Here is a 22,132-nt window from a genome sequence, read left to right on the forward strand (position 1 = left end):
TCACTTTAGAAAGAAAATTGGTTGTGATATATCATTTGAATACCGCCCATAGGGTCCACGAAAAGCTGCGGACCTATGTGCTTTTGCACCAGCTATCGTGGAAAAAATGGTCTCTTATTGGGGATCTAGTTTTCGCCTGCCCAAGGCAGATGAAACCAAATGCCCGATAAATGCCGGCAGATCGAGGCTAATAGGATAGCCCCGTCAGTGGTAATTATCTGCGGTAAATACCACCCTTTACCTGTCAGTTCTAACAGGACAATAATATTTAAAGCAAAACAACTTGATTTAGCATTAACTTTATTTTGCCCTTTAAAACACATCATGCAAAAATTGTGGGTATTGAAAATCCTCTGTTTAGTGAATACACTGTGGCCCTCATTCCGAGTTGTTCGCTCGTTATTTTTCTTCGCATCGGTGCGATTAGTCGCAAACTGCGCATGCGCAACGTTCGCAGTGCGCCTGCGCCAAGTAAATTTGCTAAAAAGTTTGGTAATTTACTCACGGCTTAATGAATACATTTCTTCGTTCTGGTGATCGGAGTGTGATTGACAGGAAGTGGGTGTTTCTGGGTGGAAACTAGCCATTTTATGGGTGTGTGCGAAAAAACGCAGCCGTTTCTGGGAAAAACGCGGGAATGTCTGGAGAAACGGGGGAGTGTCTGGGCGAACGCTGGGTGTGTTTGTGACGTCAAACCAGGAACGAAACTGACTGAGCTGATCGCAGTGTAGGAGTAAGTCTCGAGCTACTCAGAAACTGCTAAGAAATTTCTAATCGCAATTCTGCTAATATTGCGTTCGCAATTCTGCTATGCTAAGATTCACTCCCAGTAGGCGGCGGCTTAGCGTGTGCAATGCTGCTAAAAGCAGCTAGCGAGCGATCAACTCGGAATGAGGGCCTGTACCCGATAAAAGCTAAACAGAATCACTGATGGATTTCTCTCATCTGAGAACTCCCAAAACATATCTACTGTGCCTAAAAACACATAAATGAGATACTTTAGCAAATAGCATAACTTATTTACATTTGTTCATGTGCAAAATTATATACATTATTATTTATGCAGTAGATTTACTATGAAGGTTTATTTATTTTGTGTACACTTTTTTTTTTACCATGAATATTTAATAAGTTATATATATATTTAATATTTAGTGTCACAAATCCTAATTATTCATTTCAACCTCTATTGTATTTCCTTTAATTTTGTATTATATACAGATTTTATATAAACTAAACGGATGCTGTCCCTTTTACCCATACAGATTTTCCGCACTGATTAACAGAATGCATTTCATCTCCCATGCATTGGTGATTCTAGGTAGGTTCATCTGAAACCAAAATTTGTTGTTTTATGTTTTTTTTTTTACTACTATAAAAATAGTAGAACTGAAGTTTTTTTATTCCACTGATTTGAGAGAAAAGCTGGAATGAGTATTGCACAGAGAGAGCTCCAAACTTTATGGGAAAAATATAAATCTCTTTATAAACAATTCCAGAAAATATCAAAAGTTTAACACAAAGGGGTAAAGTTCCATACTGTATACAGACCAGCGGTTCTTAAACTCAGTCCTCAGGACCCCAACGAGTTCATGTTTTCCAGGTCACCCAGCAGGTGCACAGGTGTAGTCATTACTCTCTGACTCATTTGAAAAGATCCAAAAGGTGGAGCTAATTATTTCACTTGTGATGAGGATACCTGGAAATCATGAAGTGTTTGGGGTCCTGATGAGAACCTATAATATGATATAGACCATGCATACTGTACAGTGCACTGCTATACAGCGGTAGTGGGCAGGTAAGAAGTGTTACGGTGGAAGGGTGATTGTACTGACCCCTCCCCCTGGACCTGCCTCCGTGCTGAGTCATGCTGTACTGCTGAGGACCAACATACACACTGGGAGGGGGGGACAGGTGCCCAGTTGAATACAAGTCCATTTGTAGAGTGTATTTTGCATGTTTTTACTCTGCACATGCTCCAGAACCATGTGCATGTAGCATATGGGCAGATTGGGCAGGGAGAGAGAGAAGACTGCTATTGCTTAGCAGTAGCAGCCTACCTCACCAGCCCAGCCCAAGCTGCTGTGAGCTGGGCTTTGAAGGGTCTAGGAGGCAGCTGCCACTGACCATCACAATGTCCTATCTGTCCCTGTCCATTGTGCTGCTGCGCTGCTATACAGCGGCTAGCGGTAGTGGACAGGGAAGAAGTGTTACCTGGGGGGGAAGGTAGGGCGATCGCACTGATTCCACCCCCAACCCCAGATCTGCCCTAGCATCAGCGAGGAAACTGCAAGCACCAGGCATGGGAGGCATGGCCTAACTGCAGGAGCAGTGACCACGGCCGCTATTTAAAAACCCTGTAAAAATACTTACGTGGTGCCCTGCAAAGGGGATGCCAATTGCCCCTCAGCCAGGGGCAGATCCGTGGAAGCGCAACCCCCCCACCCAGATAGAGGAGGACTGCTGTAGCTCAGCCAAAGCAGCCTCCCCAGATACATGCAGCCTAGCAAATCTGTGGGGAGAAAGAGTGGCTGCTGCCAGCTAGGGTTACCACCTCATCCCTTTAATTCTGGACACATTAATTACACAGGTTCTGTGGCTCATTAAAACCAGGTGAAATAGAGTATTGAAGCCAGCCAGCCACAGAACCTGTGTAATTAATATGTAGCCAGAATTAAAGGGATGAGGTGGTAACCCTACTGCCAGCTGACACCTTAGTACCTGCCCCCCTACTCACGGCGTCTCTGGATCTACATACATAGTTCAAGCAGTACATAGATGAACTGTCAGGGTATAGACACCTAATATCTTCCAAAGCAGCGCTTCTTATATTCAGTTCACAGGACACACTAAAGGTACGTGTTTTCCAGATCTACTCACAGTAATTAGAATCACCTGTGGTTCTTTTAAAACGTGTCAGTTAGCAATGATTAAACATGTGCTCCAGAATGTGATATGGGAAATATGCACTGTAAGTGTGTCCCGACGACTGGATTTGATAAGCACTGTTCTAAATAGTGGACAAGTGGAGACGTTGCCCATAGCACCCAATCAAATTCTATCTAGCATTTATCAAGTATATTTAATAAAATGAAGGTTGAAACTGATTGGTTGCTACACTTCTCCCCAAATTTATATCTTATTTCAGTGGTTCCCAAACTCGTTCTTCAAAGCACCTAACAGTTCAGGTTTTAAGGATAGCCATGATCACGCAAAGGTGACTTAATTAGTACCTTATTCATTTTGATTTAGCTATTTGTGCTCAAACATGGATAGCCTTAAAACCTGGACTGATAGAGTGCCTTGAGGACTGAGTTTAGGAACCACTGCTTTATTCTCATTGGACTGTCAATGGCAATGTTTTAATAATACAGAAATATTTTTTGTACATACAGTACTATATGTATGATCTCTATCAAACAGCGTTCCTCATATCTTATACATTAATATACTATAAAGTTGTACTCTAGCCTTGCATTACATTATTGGGGGAAAATCATGGGAATTACATTGTATATACTTTGTATGATGTGATATGAACATAGACAGTATTAGGGGCCTATACATCATCAGTAGCCGGATGGCCCCTGCAGATTAAATATCTAGCTTGCCACGAGTTGTAGCGTTGGATACATACAGTAATTATGGGAGAAACTCAGTATTGCTCTGTTGTGGGGACTGCTGCTCCTAAAACCATCTGTCCCTGCAATCAGTAACACTGCTACAGAGGTGTCAGTGATACTTACCGGTGCCCGTCCCATAGGAAGAAGTGGGGCTCCAAGAATCAGCGCCATCTGAACATAGCATTGGTTCTTCCAAGAAAATTCCCAAAATTTTAACTTTTCGGAGTTTGCTGAATATTAAGCTACCCTGTCGGGCCCATTAGAGATCATGAATAAGCCCCTGAAATATTATGTATAATAGTAGGGTTTGATAAAGAAGCAGATGGATGAACAAAGCACAGTTTTTCTAGTTCCCCCCAGAGATCTGTAGAGATAATATTACTGTTAACAATGCATTTTTTTTAACTGATCCAAATTTCTAAACGTATCGTTATTTCCAGGCATTGTGGTGCAGTCAGCAGCAGCAGATCCCGGCACTGGAGAATGTGAGTATGTGACGTATGTGCCTAGATCAATGTAGGAAACTAACCTGGGCGCTCTGATAGGATGCACTGACATCCACTAAGTCCATTTACAGCCCCTAATGGCTGACAGATAAAAGTGAGAATGTGAGATTTGCATTACCTGTATTCTTACAAAATTGTCTCAATGACCAGAGAAGAAATGTTCTATCGTGACCACATCATGAATATGAAAAATAAATCTCTTGTCTAGTGCACAACTGTTCATTATGTTGCCAATGCCTGTCTTATTTAATGTTGTCGGTACCTGTCTTTTATTTTATGTTGTCAGTACCTGTCTTTTATTTTATGTTGTCAGTACCTGTCTTTTATTTTATGTTGTCAGTCCCTGTTTTTTCTTTTATGTTCTTAGTACCTGTCTTTTCTTTTATGTTGTCACTGCCTGTCTTTTATTTTTATGTTGCCAGTACCTGTCTTTTCTTTTATGTTGTCAGTACCTGTCTTTTCTTTTATGTTGTCAGTTCCTCTCTTTTCTTTTATGTTGTCAGTACCTGTCTTCTCTTTTATGTTGTCAGTATCTGTTTTCTTTTATGTTGTCAGTACCTGTCTTTTCTTTTATGTTGTCAGTATCTGTTTTCTTTTATGTTGTCAGTACCTGTCTTTTATTTATTTAAATAATGCAACTATGAAAAATACTGTAGTCTTTTTTACAAATACCTAAATATAATGAAAGAAATAAATATATTATAAAAGAGTAACAAATAATAGTTAATGATACAAGGAATTACAAGCTAAGGGGCACATTTATCAATCAGTTTTAGCTATTTAAAACTCTTTGCATATGATAATTTTTTTGTTGTTTTTTTGGGTGTTATTTTAACCACAGTCAGTGTAAATGTATACCCTCATAGGCTCGCTACACTTTGGGCAAGGTGACTCACAGTGTAAGCCACAGGTCACTATTCCTAATCATAGTCCATGTACATCTTAAATCAATCAAAAGTTGAAAAACACGTAACCCCCCCAAAAAAACGTGTCGACCATATGTGTGTCGACCATTATCATGTACACCTTTTGAATCTGTTGACATTTTGTACCTGTCGACCTTAAGCACTGTCTACCTTTTACCAGTTGACCTTTTGATTCTGTCAACCTTTTGACCCTGTCGACCCTAATGCATGTCAACAATATGGTAAAGACCTATCAACTGCCAATCTGGACCCTGCCGACCTACTGTAGCTATTCGAACCCCATTCGGAATTGCCTGAAACTTAAAATCAGGCCCTTGAATTTCACTATACAAATAAAGTCATGCCCATGGTCTTTGTCAATGGGCTTGTTACCAGGGCCAGTTCAGGGTTTTTTTGCGTCCCGGGCGGCCATTGAGGGCATGGCTTCATACAGGGGGCATGGTCAGTTACGCCCCCTGTACAGTAGTAGCACCGCTGAAATGATGTGCGGTGCGCGATGACATCATCGCGCACCACACAGCAAAGGTCCTCTCCACAAAGGAAAACTAGACGCTACGCGTCTAGTTCCCTTCGTGGAGAGGACCTTTGCTGTGTGGTGCGCGATGACGTCAACACGCATCGCACATCATTACAGAAAAGGTCCTCTTCACGAAGGGAAATTCACAGTGGGACAGCGAGCAGCGGCAGCGGGGAGCACAGCAGCAGCGGATCTTGCCATGGTGCGGCGCCCTCCGGAAGGCAGCGCCCCGGGCAAAAGTCCTAGTTGCCCGTGGCAAGATCCGCTACTGCTTGTTACCATATGCTATGCAGCTCTTTAATTCACACTGGCTGTTCGGAAAATACACAATTTAATTATTACATTGACAATTTCATGAAGCTCGTTGCAAAAAAATCCCTCAAAACAATTGGTCCAGAAATTTCCTAGCATCATAAAATTATTTCAAGCAATTAAATACAAGATGAATGCAAAATAAAACCCATAAACTGTAAACATGAAGGTGAATGGAAATGTCAATCCAGTTAGTTAATGTTAATTATCTGCAGGAAAAAGGATAATAGTAGAATGTTTCCAGGCTCCTTTAGGCTTCACTGAAAATTGCTCTTTATTGTAAAACTCTAAAGAATTCATTTCATTAGTGCTACAAGAATAGAATTTTTATTTTCACGCCACAGTGTACTGTAACATTATCTCCAGTGTATTTCTTTCTACAGAGAAAGAGGAATGTATAAATCTAGAAAACAGCACACTGTCATTACTTTGCCAACAGCAGTCATTCAAAATAAAAAAAAGAAGTCGCTGCAGGAGACAGGTTATTTAAATATCAGCAACACAGCGAAACAGAGGGAAAACAATCTGAATCCGCACAGCTACAGAAGTGATACTGACACGAGGATCATGCATGAGAATTAAGAGTAACTTATAAATTTGAGCTGTTCAATGTTATTGATAAATTTACACTACGATGACTACTGTATAAACCACTGAAATGTAGTAAGTTAAACTGTTAATATATGTCATTGTTTTAACTTGTGCAGGGAGATGACCTTTGTCTGCATCTTGAGATGGCATTTTCTGCACTCATTTGAACTTTTTATAAACTAACTTATTACATCAGAGAGCCTTCATTCCCTGTACCAAGATGGCCGCTGACCTAAGTACTGCGCATGTGCAGCACTATTTTGTCGCTGTGTTAAGCTAGGCAGTATGTTGTACGTTCCGGCGTATTGGTCCGACATATTGGGCCCATAGTCTAGTGTGTGCGGATCTTTCCAACGGGCATGTTGCATAGCCGACGGGATGCAGGGGAATATCGGTCGTGCTGTTGGTTGGGTACACACATCACTTTATAGAGTGCCACAGTGGGAGACAGTAGTCTTCCACTAAGCTCCAATGAGAGCAGTGATTTCCTGCTGTTATCAATGCTTTCCAGAGTATCCTGCCCGCTATCCACAAGCTGCATACACTTACTGGCTGATGAGCTATATGACACTCCACTCAAGCTCTGCTTCATGACCAGAGTGTGTATAACAGAGAGTACGGCTGTACACTGTGAAACATCAATAATAATAAACCACTCCACTAGTTAAGAAACGGAGCTGTCCGTAGTTGTAAGGCATCCGCTGGTGTGTACAGAAACTCTGCTACATCTTCAAGCCTGTACACACATATTTCCAACAAACGTGAGTGGGTTCCATTGTCAGATCCATTCACATACATTGTGCAAGCTTAAAAATTTTATTTAAGTCATGTAGTTTAACATTAGTGGGCATGATGCTTTAGCGCTGACACAGCCCCTGTCTGAAGACATATTATTGATCGGTATAACGCATATGTTTTTGCAAGAGTCTACACTTCCAGCAGTATCTAAACACTCCCACCATGGCCACAGTCAGATTAAGACCTTCGCTATCATTTGCAAATATGAGAACGCACGCACTGAGCAATTACTGGCAGACTGTGCATGCGCTACGAACAAATTGCACGGGCGTTTAGGACAAAATGCGATTGCTCTGTCTATGCAGCCTAAGTATAAAAAGATCGCAATCTGATTGACTGGAAGTGACCATTCATGGGTGGTAACATGGCGTTTGTGGTGAGTGGTTGGGAAAACACAGACTCGTCATAGCCGTTTTCTAGACGTGTATCTGACGTCATCTGCGAACGCTGCAATGAAAAACATGGTGCCCGGTGCGACTGCATTCGCATTATTTTGAGTAGGCATGGGTCAGCCGCAACTGTCGATTGTAATAGTTTTTTTGCATATGCATTGCGATTCTGCTAATGCCTACACAGATTTGCGAATGTATCGGTGGCTGTCTTTTATCCTTTTTGGGCGGCTCTTCACATGCGAATAGTACTGTAGTTTTCTGAAAATCGCTATTTCAGCCTCAGTAGAGATCCATTGTGAATTAGGCCCCCTGTGGGATCCTAGGCAACAGACTGGTTTGGGACCCCCTTTTTCTATATCTGTTTTAGATGTGTTTTTATTAAATAAACCCGTTTTATACAGTATTACACTATGTAAAGAATGTCTCTTTTATGCTGTACATTGCCGGAGTGGTGAAGTGGTGGCATAATAAGCACTCTTTGGGGCAGATGTATTAAAGCCTGGACAAGTGATAAAGCAGCAATAAGTGGAAGGTGATAATGCAGCAGCCAATCAGCTACTAACTGTCATTTTTCAAACCGAAATGATTGGCTGGTGCGTTATCACCTTCCACTTATCACTGCTTTATCACTTCTCCAGGCTTAATACATCTGCCCCTTCATGTGGGGATTGTGTTGCCTTGAATTTATAATGGAGACATCTGTAGTGTGCTGTATGAACCTAATTTTTTGGTGGTATATGGGGGGTCATTCCGACCCGATCGCTCGCTGCAGTTTGTTGCAGCGCAGCGATCGGGTTGGAAATGCGCGTGCGCCGGTGCATAGCAGCTTTTGTTGCCTAGCGATCGCCTCTGAGACAGAGGCGGTCGCCGGGCGGGAGGGGGCTGAACGGCGGCGTTAAGCCGCCATTTAGGGGGAGCGGTCCGGCCAACGCAGGCGTGGCCGGACCGTTGGGGAGGCGGGCCGCGGCGGCTACATGACGTCTCACGCAGCCGCTGCGGCCAGCGGCAGTGACAATTAATTCCCAGCCAGCCGCAGGAACTGCGGCGTCCCCCCGCATGTCAGGGAAGATGATCGTACTCGGAATGACCCCCATGGTCAGGTAACCTCACGATCAAAAGAAGTGTGAGGATCAGCATTCTTCCTATCTGCATGTTTTCTATTTTGTGTTGTGTAAACCTCATATATTTGGGGTATAACATCAGGTAACCCCATGACCATAAGGGGTTAAAAAGGTGTGTTTTGAATAGTTTGTGGTTTGGGTGCCTTAGCTATTTGCACAACTCAAAGATTCAGTTGTTTGAAAAGTCAGTTGGGTGTCTATCTAGTAGACAGGAAAAAACAGACACCCAACCTGACTTTTCAAACAATTGAATTCCCCCCAAAGAGTGGAGTGTTATTCACTTGTGGTGAATAATTGTAAAAAAGCAACCTACACTATGATTTGTTACCTTTCTGTCTGAGGGACACAAAGAGCTGAAAGAAGCGCCAATTCCAATGATATTTTGTTTGGAACTTTTGTTGTGTGTATATAGTTGCAGGGTCAACTGATATGCAAGAATTCTGAAATTGAAATGGCCATTACTAGGAAGTGACGGAGATGTAGTGTTTTATGGGCGGGTTATGGGAGTATTGCAGGCATGTTGCAGAAGAGGATGCTGTGTTAGACGTACAATCACGTGCATTCAAGGCAGAGACATCACTGGTACTGCTGAAACATGGTGTTCATGCCCCCCTCACTCCCAAAAGGGAGTATGGCCTATCACAAAGGGCCATGGTCTCACGGGAAACCATAGGTTCCCTCAATCTGGGGGGTGCGGGCTAGCTGGAAGGGGGCATAGCTTCATGGAAAGCCCCCAATTGCATCACTCCGGGCAGTGTCGGACTGGCCCACAGGGGAACAGGGGAAACCACCGGTGGGCCTCACTGCCTGTGGGCCCTCCTCCTCCTCTAGAGATCAGGTTCCAGACTCTATCCTAGTGCACTTGAATTATTAATTATATGTATGTTACATTATTCTTCACAAGAATATGTTTTATTATATATTTACCAAGGGGCACAGAACATGTACTCTGTAATGGATAGCCAAACCTTTGTGGTGTCTGGACACGCCTCCACTGGAGCCTGGCCACACCCTTAAGCATGGGCCCCTACAACAGCATTCCCCTAGTGGGCCCTTCATGCCCCAGTCCAACACTGACTCCGGGGGAGTGTCCAGCATCCCTGGAGATGCTGGGTTGCCCCTGGAGCCTGGGATGTCTGCAGTACAGGCTCCTCCTCTGTGACAGAAGTCGAGTGCTGCAGGAGAATGTCATACTTCAGTATCCACTGCGGAAGAGCCAGCATTTGGGGGCACCCATGTATGGACCGCATCCTGTGCATCCCCATAGTGACACCACTGAATGGGGATCATACTCTGCAGAATCTGTCCCTAGCATGGGGCTGGTGCAATCTTTGGTGGCCCGACCAACAGTTGCACCTGAAGACGCACGAAAAGGTATTTCAGCATCTACAACTGCTGAAAGTGGCTTCTCAGTTCTTGCACATTCAGACGCACAGAAGTGCACCTCACCAATATGCATTTTCTCTTAGGGGTTTAAGTGTTCCCTAGGTCAACACATGCACCGTATATTTGCAGAACTGAAAATATTGTGCAGTTATTATTTGTAAACGTGGCTTGTGCAAGCCAGTTACTGTAGCATTCGTGCCTGTTAGGATCCGTGCAACACTTATAGTGATAACTTCTTGTACACTAGGGGGTTCATTCTGACCTGATCGCACGCTGCAGTTTATCGCAGCGGTGCGATCGAGTCAGAACTACGCATGCGCCGGTGCCGCTGTGCGCCTGCGCATGCCAGACGGGTGAAGGCCGTCGGCCCGCTACGATTGCCTCTGCCTGATTGACAGGCAGAGGCGGCCACTGGGCGGGGGGTGGGGGGGGGCGTTTGGCCACCGTTTCGTGGGCGCTGTCCGGCCAACGCAGGCGTGGACAGACCGAACGGAGGGCAGGCCGCAGCGGCTGCTTTACGTCACACGCAGCCGCTGCGGGCCGGAGAGCGATGAGTAGTTCCCGGCCAGCACGCTAAAGCTGCGCTGGTCGGGAGCTACTCTTGAAGTGGAATGGCATCGCCGCTGTGCGATGCCTTTGCACTTCCGCAGGGGTGGGGGCGGCGGCACTGACATGCGGGGTGGGATAGCCCTGTGCTGGGCGTCCCCCCGCATGTCAGTGTGAATGATCGTAGCTTTGCTAAATTTAGCACAGCTACGATCATCTCGGAATGACCCCCTAGGTACATACACTGCCAATGCAGAGGAAAAATGAGTACAGTTCTACATGTGTATGAAAAGTTATTATTTTTCCATGCAATATTTTTTATATTCATGTTTCTCCCAGTTCTGTAGAATTACTGTCAAATGACTGTTTGGGAGACATAACAGTACGACTCTGACGACAGAAAGAGTACCCCTCGTGGCATTACAAACCTTATGTAATGCTTTGTTGGATTATTTTCCTGCAAAAACAAAGGTTGTTACTAATCAGGAACATAGGTGGTCGTAGTAAGCCAACATTAGTATGACCATGCACACTGCGGTAGGCAATTTGAATTTTTGTCATTAATGGGTTACAGTACTTGTTTTACCACATCTATCCATATTTTTGCCCATCTGCTTTTCAGTTATTCCATAAAGGGACCTGGAAAATGCACATGTCCATTTGTCCAAACATCTACCGGCAACCACCATTAAACTAATGGTCTCCTGGGGATTGCTGGAGTATCGAAGGTCTAGGCTTCATAGCCTGAGGAAAGGCCAAGTGGGGTGGAGTGTCAGTCCTGTCTCTAGTTCCAGCAGGAACAGAGCTGAGAGCAATTGGCAGGAAGGGGACAGTGGGAATGAGAGTCTGGCTGCACCTGTGAGCTGACGTCAACATGGTTCTGGGAAAATATCATTTTGTAAAAATACCTGGTTCTGGTTTGGCAGTGAATAGGTTACTGGATTGGTTTCCTGTGACGTGTGTATGTGTACACAATGTTATTATCCATATTTAACAAGTAGTGTGCTATCTAAGCCAAAATAAATCCAATGAAAATCTAAACAATCTTGGCCACAGTATTGAGGGATTCTAAAATTCCAAAAATACAATAAAAAGTAATAAAATCACTAGACAGTCCCATACGTTTCTTGTTGCATAGTTGAACAAAATGATTTTGTTTTTACCTTTAAAATATGTTCTCAGAACGTGTCGTGCAGGCACAGATGATGATTACAGCAGTGGTTTGGTCAGAGAGAACATGTGGTTCCTAGATTTGCTCCACTTTCATATCTGCAAACAGCCAAGATTATGGATGAGATGGAGGTACAAATTAGAGATGTGTGGTTCGCTTGGTTGGTACTTTATCTCTGTCTACTTTATCTCCATCGAAGGCTTAGTAAATAGACTCCTGAGTCACTGCTCGGGTCTTGTCAGTTTGGAGCTTGTATTTAAAAACCGAACACCGGTTTTGTATTGCATTTAAATAGGTCTAATTTACATGATTTTAGCTGTTTTAACGATTTTTTTCATTTATTTTTAAATCAGTGTTTATAGATTTTCATCTATTTTAAGGAATCCAAAACCAAATCAAATACCGAATACGAACCGAAACACTTGAGGGTGGTTTTGCTGAAACCAAAACACGATGATGAATGAGAACCTAGACCAAAACACAGGGGTTTGCGCACATCTGTGGTAGAAATACATAATAAAATGCAACAGTGCCTGATTAAACAATAGGCTGTTCAGGCTGTAGCCGAGGGGTCCGGAACTTGGGAGGGGTGAGGGGGTACAGGACAGCACCACCGGCTGAACTTTTATTTAGTAATCTTCCGGTGTGGGCAGCTCTTTATGTCATGTCACGTTTTTTTTGGTTTTTTTTTTTTAAATGTGGTTCTTCCCTCTCACTCATAACACTTCAAGACTGAGGCATTTGTGCTCATACTTCTATCCATCCTACTTGGCCTGTCCCCCTGCTATGACATTATTTGTTTGGCCCACCCACGTGAGAGTGAGACGCATCCTAGTTGATGCAATCTGTGCTTCTTCTGATACTGCTTTGGCCCTGACCCTTACTATGGTTTATTAGCAGCCAGCGCCAATCTGCTCCACTTCTCTGATGATGGGATTGGTTTGCTCTATGGCATACATACATCCTTTAACTATACCTTTATGGCAGGTAGGGTATGAGTTAGGCATAACAGGTGTATTAGCCAAGGGCAGATGAAACATTGAAATGCAATCTAAAAAAAGAAAATCCAAAATGTATCAGTTGTTAGACTCACAGTGAGCCTACAATGGTGTGAGGGCTACTGACTAACTTTATTATAAGGTGCAAATCTACACAAAGGGGCTTATTCAGTTTAAAGGGATAGTATGGTAAACCTATTCAAAAGTACGTCTGATTATACAGCATAAAGATGGGTCCATGTTTATCTTGACCTTTAATAGGATTAACTGAGACTGGGCAGTCGGACTTAATCCCCTGCTGTATTGTATTGTATCTGAGAACAATAGATGAAGGGTTTATGTTAATAAACCATGTTGTGCCTAGGCGCAGCAAACTAGCCAAGATAACCGTGGACCCATGTGTACAGTATTTTCTTTTACATATTTTCTATAATTGCACACAAAACACTCCACAAACTAGTTGCTAATTGTAATAGAATCAGTGACTATTTGAAATATAAACCTTCAAGTGTTTTTTGATAACTCACCTCTTTGTGTAGCTCAGAGCCGGCCCTAGGTAATGGTATAGGCAAACTAGGCAATTACCTAGGGCATTTGATATGCCTAGGGGCATCAGCAGCTTCTGCTGATTAAAATGATATGCGGCATGCCTATATTCTGTGTGTAGCATTTCATATGCAGATACAGCCACAGTCTCACACAGTATATAGGCATGCTGCATATCATTGTAATCAGTAGAAGCTGCTTGAGCATCCTAGCCACATAGCAATGCAAATAATATGCATTTTCATCAAAATAAAGGTGCCCGACGTTAGCATTGAGGCAAGATTTATGAGGACACATCTGTATCCAAGCAGAGGCAGAGGTCACAGTGTTAGTGGCCATGTGAGTGCTGTGTGAGGGTGGGTTGGTTGTGCAGTAGTGTTCGGCAATGTGTAAGGGGCATTATGTGTGTCATGTGTATAAATGCATTAATAATGTTCAACATATGTGTAAGGGGCACTATGTGTGTCATTATGTGCATAAGGGCATTAATAATGTGCAGCATATGTGTAAAAGGGTACTACTGTATGTGTGTAATTATGTGTATAGGGGCACTAATAATGTGCAGCAAATGTGTAGGGGACACTATGTGTGTCATTATGTGTATAGGGGCACTAATAATGTTCAGCATATGTGTAAGGGACATTATGTGTATAAGGGCATTAATAAAGGTTGGCATAATGTGTAAGGTGCATTATGTTTATAAGGACATTAATAATGTGTGTCATATGTGTAAGGGGCATTACTGTGTGGAATGTGTATAAATGCATTACTAATGTGTGGCATTATGTGTATAAGGTGCTCTATGTGGCGTTGCGTATAGAAAGGGCACTACTGTGTGGTCTAATGGGAATAAAGAGCAATATGGTGTGGTGTAATGTGAATAAGGAGCAGTGGTACTACTGTGGGATGAATTATGGACACTATTGCATGATCAAATGTGAATAAAGTTGCAGTACTATGTGGCGTAATTGGAATTGGGGTTACTATTGTGTGGCCATGACCCTTGCCAGCAAAAACACACCCCTTTTTGGGCTGTGCGCCAAATGTGCGAACTGTTCCTATTTAAAATATATGGGGTACAAACACCAAAATAAGGACTGCTATGGGTGAGGGGTGATGGTGCTGGGAAAGAGGTGCAAGGTCAGAGGCGGAACCAGCGGTGGTGCTAGGGGGCACCAGCCAAAATCTTGCCTAGGGCATCATATTGGTTAGGGCCGGCTCTGGTTTAGCTTATCAGACTCCAAAATCACTCACATAACCTCCATACACTCTCCTACCCAATGACATCTCCTCTATACAGTCCATACATAACTCACATATTTTGTCTATCTTCACTTTCACAACCTCCTGGCCCACTGCCCAACACTGTTGTGTGACCATATCATACAGCCTGCTAAGCACCTCTGCAATCTGGCTGAACCAATATGCAATAGGGTCCAGTGATTGGTGATCCATGAGGGCTGACTGTCATCGGATCCTGTGTTCCTGCTGTGATTCCCCGGTGCTGTAAAGTGAGCTGTCGCTTCACAGCATCACTTCGCTGCATGAGGGGGTCACAGCAGCAGCACAGAGATCCGATGACTGTCTGCTCTCACGTATCTCCAGTCACCAGCCCCCCTAAAAGTATTCTTGACTGATGACTGATCACACTGCCAGTGGGCAGAAAACGCTGTGCAGGGGTAAGGTAATAGTAGTGAAGGCTGAGATAATGCTATCAGAAGATAGCGATATTATCACAGGGCTCACTTTAGTGTTTTTTTTATTTTTGTTTTTAATTTAGTACATTCGGCCAGATCGCATTTCCCATTATAAATGGCTAATGAATGGGAATAAATGAGAAATGTGACCTGGAATGCAACTGTAAGGTCTTGGAGGAGATTGTTGCTAATTATCCTGCAATTGTTCCTTAGTACATTCCTGTGATACTAAAATAATGTTTAAAAAAAACAACCTTTTTCACAGTATTTTAGTAAAAATAATTGTTAGAAATATGCAATCTAAAAAAAAGAAAAATATGCAATCTAAAAAAAGAAAATCCAAAATGAACCAGTTCTTAGACTCACAATGAGCCTACAATGCTGTGAGGGCTACTGACTAGCTTTATTATAATGCCTAGCTTTGTGAAGAACCATTGGAGGGAGAGGGTGAGAGGGGGGAGGGGCTTGTGCTACAAGACTTTGTTAGCCTATGGCAGCAGAACCTTTTTCATCTCTAGATATTTGCTAAACATTTACATAGTTAAGTGGGGCAGTAGGGTTTATGTATGGGTAGTACTGGTATAAGGAATATGAGGGAATTTCTTAAATCAAAAGATGAGAAACAATGGTCTCTCTCTATACATACGGGTTTTGAACACATAAATGTAATTAATTACTCCCATTTAATTCTAGGTACCGTCTCTGAATCTCTGCAAGCAATACCCTCTTTAATATATGTGTTAGCCTGGATGTGTATCTATGCCATGCTACTGTTCATACACAACCACAGTATTATACAAATAAGATTTAATAAAGCTTCTAAAATACATAATACTACTTATAAATAAGCACTGAGTTCTGTGTTATATGCAGCTCCTGTCCCTGTAACCTGCTCCATGAGAGGAACGGATTTAAAAAAAGAGTCCGCTCAGGTGCTATGTCCACCAGGGTGCACAGAGCAGCAGCTTTCCGTATATGGCCACGCAGTGTACGCAGCCGTGTCCAGTATCTGTGGTGCCGCAATTCACCGGTATGTCTGAGAGATCACTCATTGCAACTATGAGTATTAACATGTCTTAATATAGGTGTGGTGTATATACTGTGGTTCTGAAGTGTCCTGTAAGGTACATGGATCACTGAGAGAGACAAAACTCAGTCAGAACTGTATGCCAACAAAGTGTTTATTATAGTATTTTTGATAGTTTGTGCCAACAGTAAATGTCAGATACTTGTACACGTGTCACTGTTGTTCTTTTACTAGTGGGGTGATCTCTAATAATGGGGGACCAGTGTCGCTACGTAGGCTTCCTGGACAGCAAAATTATCCAGCAATCTTTGCCAATGAGTTGCAGTCCCAGCCACTCAGCAAATGGTCATCATCATTTTCTGTATCCAGTAAGTAAATTCATGCAGTACAGTAGCTTTCAAATGTGACCAAAAAGTTATGTCTTCGAAAAGTGCCAATGTTTCACAGTGATGGTTCACCCAATTCAGAAGACCTTACGGTAGATTGTGGTACTATTAGTTACAAGAGAGCCACAGCCGATAAGCAGCACAGAGGGTCAGATTTATTAAGCCTGGTGAAGTGATAAAGTGGAAGGTGATAACGCACCAGCCAATCAGCTCCTAACTTCCATGTTACAGGCTGGGTTTGAAAAATGTCAGTTAGGAGCTGATTGGCTGGTGCGTTATCACCTTTCTTCTTAATCACTTCACCAGGCTTAATAAATCTGCCCCAAAGTAACCAAGTGCACCGGAAGGTGTAATGTGAGTGGGGGCAACGTAAGGCAGTATTTAACTAAACCATGCCTTGTAAATGATTGCCCCTTTAACTAGGCTTATCATATTATCCCTTTAACCTGGGACACTCATGAATTATACAGGGGAGGGGTCCTGGGGTGCACACCGGCAATGAGAAGTGCGACCCTGCAGGTGCACAATTCAAACATTACCAATTTATTAATAATAATCATTGCAATAAAATTTTGCATTTTGAGCGAGGTTCTTCGCATAGTTATGGCCGTAAGTAACGGCTTGCCCACGGCGTCCAGGTGACCTCATTAGTCTTTTATTTTCTTTGTATACACTCATGAATTACACAGGTTCTGTGGCTACTTAAACCAGGTGAAATGCAGGCTTGTGGTCCGCCAGCCACAGAACCTGTGTAATTCATGAGTGTCCCAGGTTAAAGGGATAATATGGTCAGCCTACTTTAACAAAATGTCTGAGTTCAAGAGAAGATCAAATCAATTATTTTTAATGGTATCCTAAATAGGTAGCACATATGTAATCTCTAAGGGCCTTGTTAGCAAACCAAAAAAGCACACTAATGGGCAAAACCATGTTGCACTCCAGGTGGGGCAGATGTAACATGTGCAGAGAGAGTTAGATTTGGGTGGGGTGTGTTCAAACTGAAATCTAAATTGCAGTGTAAAAATAAAGCAGCCAGTATTTACTCTGCACATAGACAAAATAACCCACCCAACTCTAAATCTCTCTGCACATGTTACATCTACCCCACCTACAGTGCACAAGGTTTTGCACATTAATGTGCTTTTTTGGTTTGCTAACAAATAACCCCGTTAGTGGATGGATGTGTTACAGAGATAGAGGGTAATGGGTGCTATTTTGAATACAATTAAGTCCGTGCAATCCTGACTTACACATACGATTCCTGTTAAATATATATTAAAGGGAAAGGATTAATTGCATTGGGGGTGATATATATAAAATATTGTAGAGAGATAAAGCTGATAGAGATAAACTCCCAAACAGCTTTTAACTGCCATTTTCCAAAAACAGCCTATAATATGACAGGTAGAAGCTGATTGGTTGGTACTTTATCTCGCTCTACTTGAGACTTGCCTACTTTTCTAAAAGTGCAGGAGACTCACAAATTTTCTGGACCCCTGGTCCCTCCTGCATCCTGCCCAGTTCCTAGCGAAGTAGGAAGTACTGGGAGATAATGTCAGGAATCGCAGGTCCTTGGAAATGGGGTGGGGTCAAAATAAAGTGTTTGTATAAGAGCAGATCCTAATGAAACAAAGGTCCCATCCTCACCACCAGTTAGCTGGATCTCTCTTTTGGGCATCTCCTGAAGGAGAGAATGCAGAAGTCGTCATGTATGCTTTATCTCTCTCCAAGGTTTGATAGACTTCCCCCAAAATGACCTAAATAAGTGGGGATAACATTTTTGACAGTTGGGATAACATATTGGATAGTGTCAGCACAAAATTTTTGTCACAACTGTCTATGATAAACATACTGAAATGTGATAGATGTAGAGATGCGCAGGTTCACATTTACTCAGTTCTTATCACCAAATTAAATTTGGATTTATCCAGATTTTTCTTATTGACTAAAACACATTATACCTGAGAGCCAGTAAGATGCTGTTTTGAGATCCGGGTACATCCAAGTAAATCCGAACCCGCACATCTCTAAATAGATGGAAACCTTGAGGGAATGTAATAGGGTGTGAGAATCAGTGAGATATTTTGTGAGAGTTCTCCTGTGTTTTTTTTTTATTTTTTATTAAAGTGGCAATCATTTACATGGCAACACCAGGTTGATTTTGCCATGTAAATGATTGCCACTTTAAAAAAAAAAACAGGAAAACTCTCACAAAATCTCTCACTTTCTAATTCTCACACCCTATTACAGTGATGTAAATAATGCATCAGTTTTAGCAAGGCCAAATAGCAAAACTGTAGCAGGGCATGCTGGGATGTGTAGTTCAACAACAGCTGGAGTGTCAAGGTTAGCCATCACTGCCCTATTACATCCCCCCACCCTCCCCAGTGTAAAACCATTCAGGAAATGTTGTATGTAGTATATGAAAGTGCAGTAAGGTTAGTATGGTGCATTATTTACAGAATTCAAGACTCGGGGGATGGAAGTCTCAGGAAAGCCTGTGTCCACTCAGGGATCCTCAGCAAGTAAGTAGTAATCTGTTTTCCAATGCACTCCAGTTGAAATGAATGATACATTTAACAGCAATGACACCAGTCAGATGCATAAAAATAGAACAATAAGCCTCCAAGTACAGTCTGATTTTGTACATTGATTTTTATTTTCACTTCCATGCTATCCATCCTGTTTGAAAGGGATAGTAAGGTAAGCCTACATTTACATAATGCACGTAATTTGCATTAGAAACACAACTGAAAATACAGGATTTTAGCACTAGTATGTACAAAGCCTTATGCCGGACATACATTATGCCAGTGGTTCTCAAAGTGTGTGCCTAGACACCCTGGGGTGCTTTGGGACACTTACAGGGGCGCCTTGGATTGGTGGTCCATGACCAATTCAAATTATTTATAGTCAATGTAATAGGCAGAACCAGTGCTGGTAGCTGTCGATCATAAAATATGTGGCCAAACAGAAGCAAATCCTGTCCCTCACCACACAATTGAACCTAAGGGCTGTATCACATGCGCCAGTTTCTCCCGGATGGCAAAAAGCCGGACAAACTTCGTCCGGCTTTTTGCCATCCGGCAGAGTCTTTCACACACAACGGCTTAGAGCCGTGTGTAATGATGTGCGCATGCGCAGCATTAGACACGGCTTGAGAAAAAAAACCGTTGTGTGTGAAAGCTCCCCTTCACACACACGGTCCACTGGCTGCAAAGACGGCACGGCCCCGGCACGGCAGCCGGACCTTCCAGTGGATATTTCCGGCTGCAACCCGGCAGCCGGGCCGGGGCCGTGCAGTGTGAAAGGCCCCTACCCCTCACACTCATAACTACAATACCGGCACGGGAAAAAGCCATCCGGCATTTTCCTGGCCGGCAAAAGCCGGCTCGTGTGTTTCAGCCTTAAAGGTGTGTACACATGGTGAGCTAAATTTGTAAGATTTTGACTATATAGTCAAAATCTTATGAAAAGTTAGCGCGTATCTCAAGGTGTTACGGCCCATACACACGTGAGATTCGGGCTATGCCCGATTCTCACTATGCGACAGGGGCCAGATCGGGACATAGTCAGCATTGCAAGCACATAATGATTGTGCTTGCGATACTGACTATGTGCGATTTTGGCTATGTGTCAATTTGACTATCTCTTCTATAGAGATAGTCAAAACTGACTTGCCTGCACAGTCTATCTATTCTTGCGATGCCAACCACACGACCGCGCATCGGCATCGAATCGGGATCGCAAGGTGACTTTCACCTTGTGATCTGCACTCACTTTTCTTACGATTTTGACTATATAGTCAAAATCGTAAGAAAAAATCTCACCATTAGGCAGCTTGCGATACAGATTCGATCTCGATGCATGCTCCCGTGGGGTCAGTATCGTAAGGCTAGATAGACTGTGCAGGCAAGTCAATCTTGACTATCTAGTGTACTATCTAGTACAAAGTATAGTCAAAATTGGCACTTATGGGGACATTTACTAAGCAGTGATAAGAGCAGGGAAGTGAGCCAGTGGAGAAGTTGCCCCATCAACCAATCAGTACTGAAGTAACAGCTATAATTTGCATACTATAAAATGATACAGAGCTGCTGATTGGTTGCCATGGGCATCTTCTCCACTAGCTCACTTCTCCGCTCTTATCACTGCTTAGTAAATGTCCCCCTTAGTTAAAATCGTACATAGACAAAATCTCAAGCACAGCTAATCAAAATCTGTACTACCTGCGCTATCTGGGCTCTGGGGGAGTTCAAGAGAAATCACATAGTCAAAATCGAGCATAGCAAGGATCTCACCGTGTGTACACACCATAAGGATAACATTTAAAAACAATTTATTTAATGTAATATTTTTAGTGCAAAATGTTTTGTTTTTATTAAATCAGCATATCAAACACAGTGGACATATTAAAAAATATGAAGAGCAATAATTACAATATCAACCGTCCACAATACAGAGAACAAAAAAGATTTATGGCAGTTCAGGTCAACATTAAACTTTGACGTCTATGAAAATGTCATCAAAATGGCTGTTAGTGTAATATTTCTTTATAAATTTCTCTGAAGACTGGTCTTCTAAGATACAAACGTATCATAATTTTACTTTCTACCTTTCATTTTAATTAAACAGCAGTAGACATGCAAGCGATACATAATTTTAGATTTTGCAATCAAGGGCCTTTTAGAGGAGGGGGCCGGTGTGTAGTCTCCATCACTCCCCCATACCTTCCCTGACCATACACAGTCTGTGTGCCCTATAGACTCTGTGACAGTCACACAGTGATTTCTACAGTGTGGACTTTTGGAAAGTTACGGGTGTATGGTATGAGCAGAGGTGTCCCAAGGGGTATGTGGTGGGTGACACCCTTGCAGGGGGTGACAGCAAAATGCCAGCTCCTCCACTGTGACCGGGAAGCGGGTGCTGCAATGTGACATTATCCTGCAGTACCCGGCTCCTGTCACTGAGGGGTCGGCAGTGCTGACGTCTCTGGGGATGCTAGGCATGTAAATAAGGAACTTCCCATGAGGTTGCGTCATTTTTCGGCACGCGCGCGGAGACCTATTGGCAGCACCAGGTGTCACCAACCCAATGCCACCACTGGGCTGAGCTCCCCATTACTCGGGCCCACGTGCACCGCACCCATTATAGATACGTCCATATTTACAATATATAACAGTTTTGATTCAATTTATCATTTATCAAGTGTTTTCTATAAGGGCAGTTATGTGCACGTTATATGAATATGGCTGCCAGACTAGGTATGTGCAGATAAGCTCCTGCAGAAAGTGAGGAGATTCCTGGTACATGACAGCCCTGTGAACCACAGTAGAGCAAGAGCTGGCAAATGTACCTACCGACACATCTGTCTGAGCTTGCTTTGGCCCCATTAATGCCAGGTAGGTTGTACTGGTCTGCCATGTGATCAGGACCAGTGTAACTCTGGACAAGCATGTCATGGGCATAAGTACACTGCAAGCTCATGTGTTGTCCAGGACTGCAGCATTTACTAGGTCATGTCTCCGGACTGACAAGGGTGGGAATGAGAACTGTACTGCTAGGACAAAGCATAGTTATAGCAGGCTT

The 22,132-nt window shown here is 43.0% G+C and overlaps 1 protein-coding gene across 2 annotated transcripts in view; it reads left to right on the forward strand.

Moving 5' to 3' along the window:
• COCH (cochlin) overlaps positions 1-22,132 on the forward strand; it is a 59,073-nt gene that overhangs the window by 17,374 nt on the left and 19,567 nt on the right. The window contains exons 2-6 of one of the 2 annotated variants that reach the window (XM_063947448.1): positions 1,266-1,321; positions 4,064-4,108; positions 16,004-16,160; positions 16,392-16,525; positions 19,006-19,068. In XM_063947448.1, coding sequence (XP_063803518.1) covers positions 1,288-1,321; positions 4,064-4,108; positions 16,004-16,160; positions 16,392-16,525; positions 19,006-19,068 — 433 coding nt within the window. In that variant the 5' untranslated portion in view covers positions 1,266-1,287. Of the gene's footprint in view, positions 1-1,265; positions 1,322-1,713; positions 1,799-4,063; positions 4,109-16,003; positions 16,161-16,391; positions 16,526-19,005; positions 19,069-22,132 lie in introns of those variants that run through there. The other variant, XM_063947449.1, reaches the window with a different exon arrangement.

Source organism: Pseudophryne corroboree, chromosome 12, assembly GCF_028390025.1.
Source record: "Pseudophryne corroboree isolate aPseCor3 chromosome 12, aPseCor3.hap2, whole genome shotgun sequence".
Lineage (NCBI taxonomy): Eukaryota > Metazoa > Chordata > Amphibia > Anura > Myobatrachidae > Pseudophryne > Pseudophryne corroboree.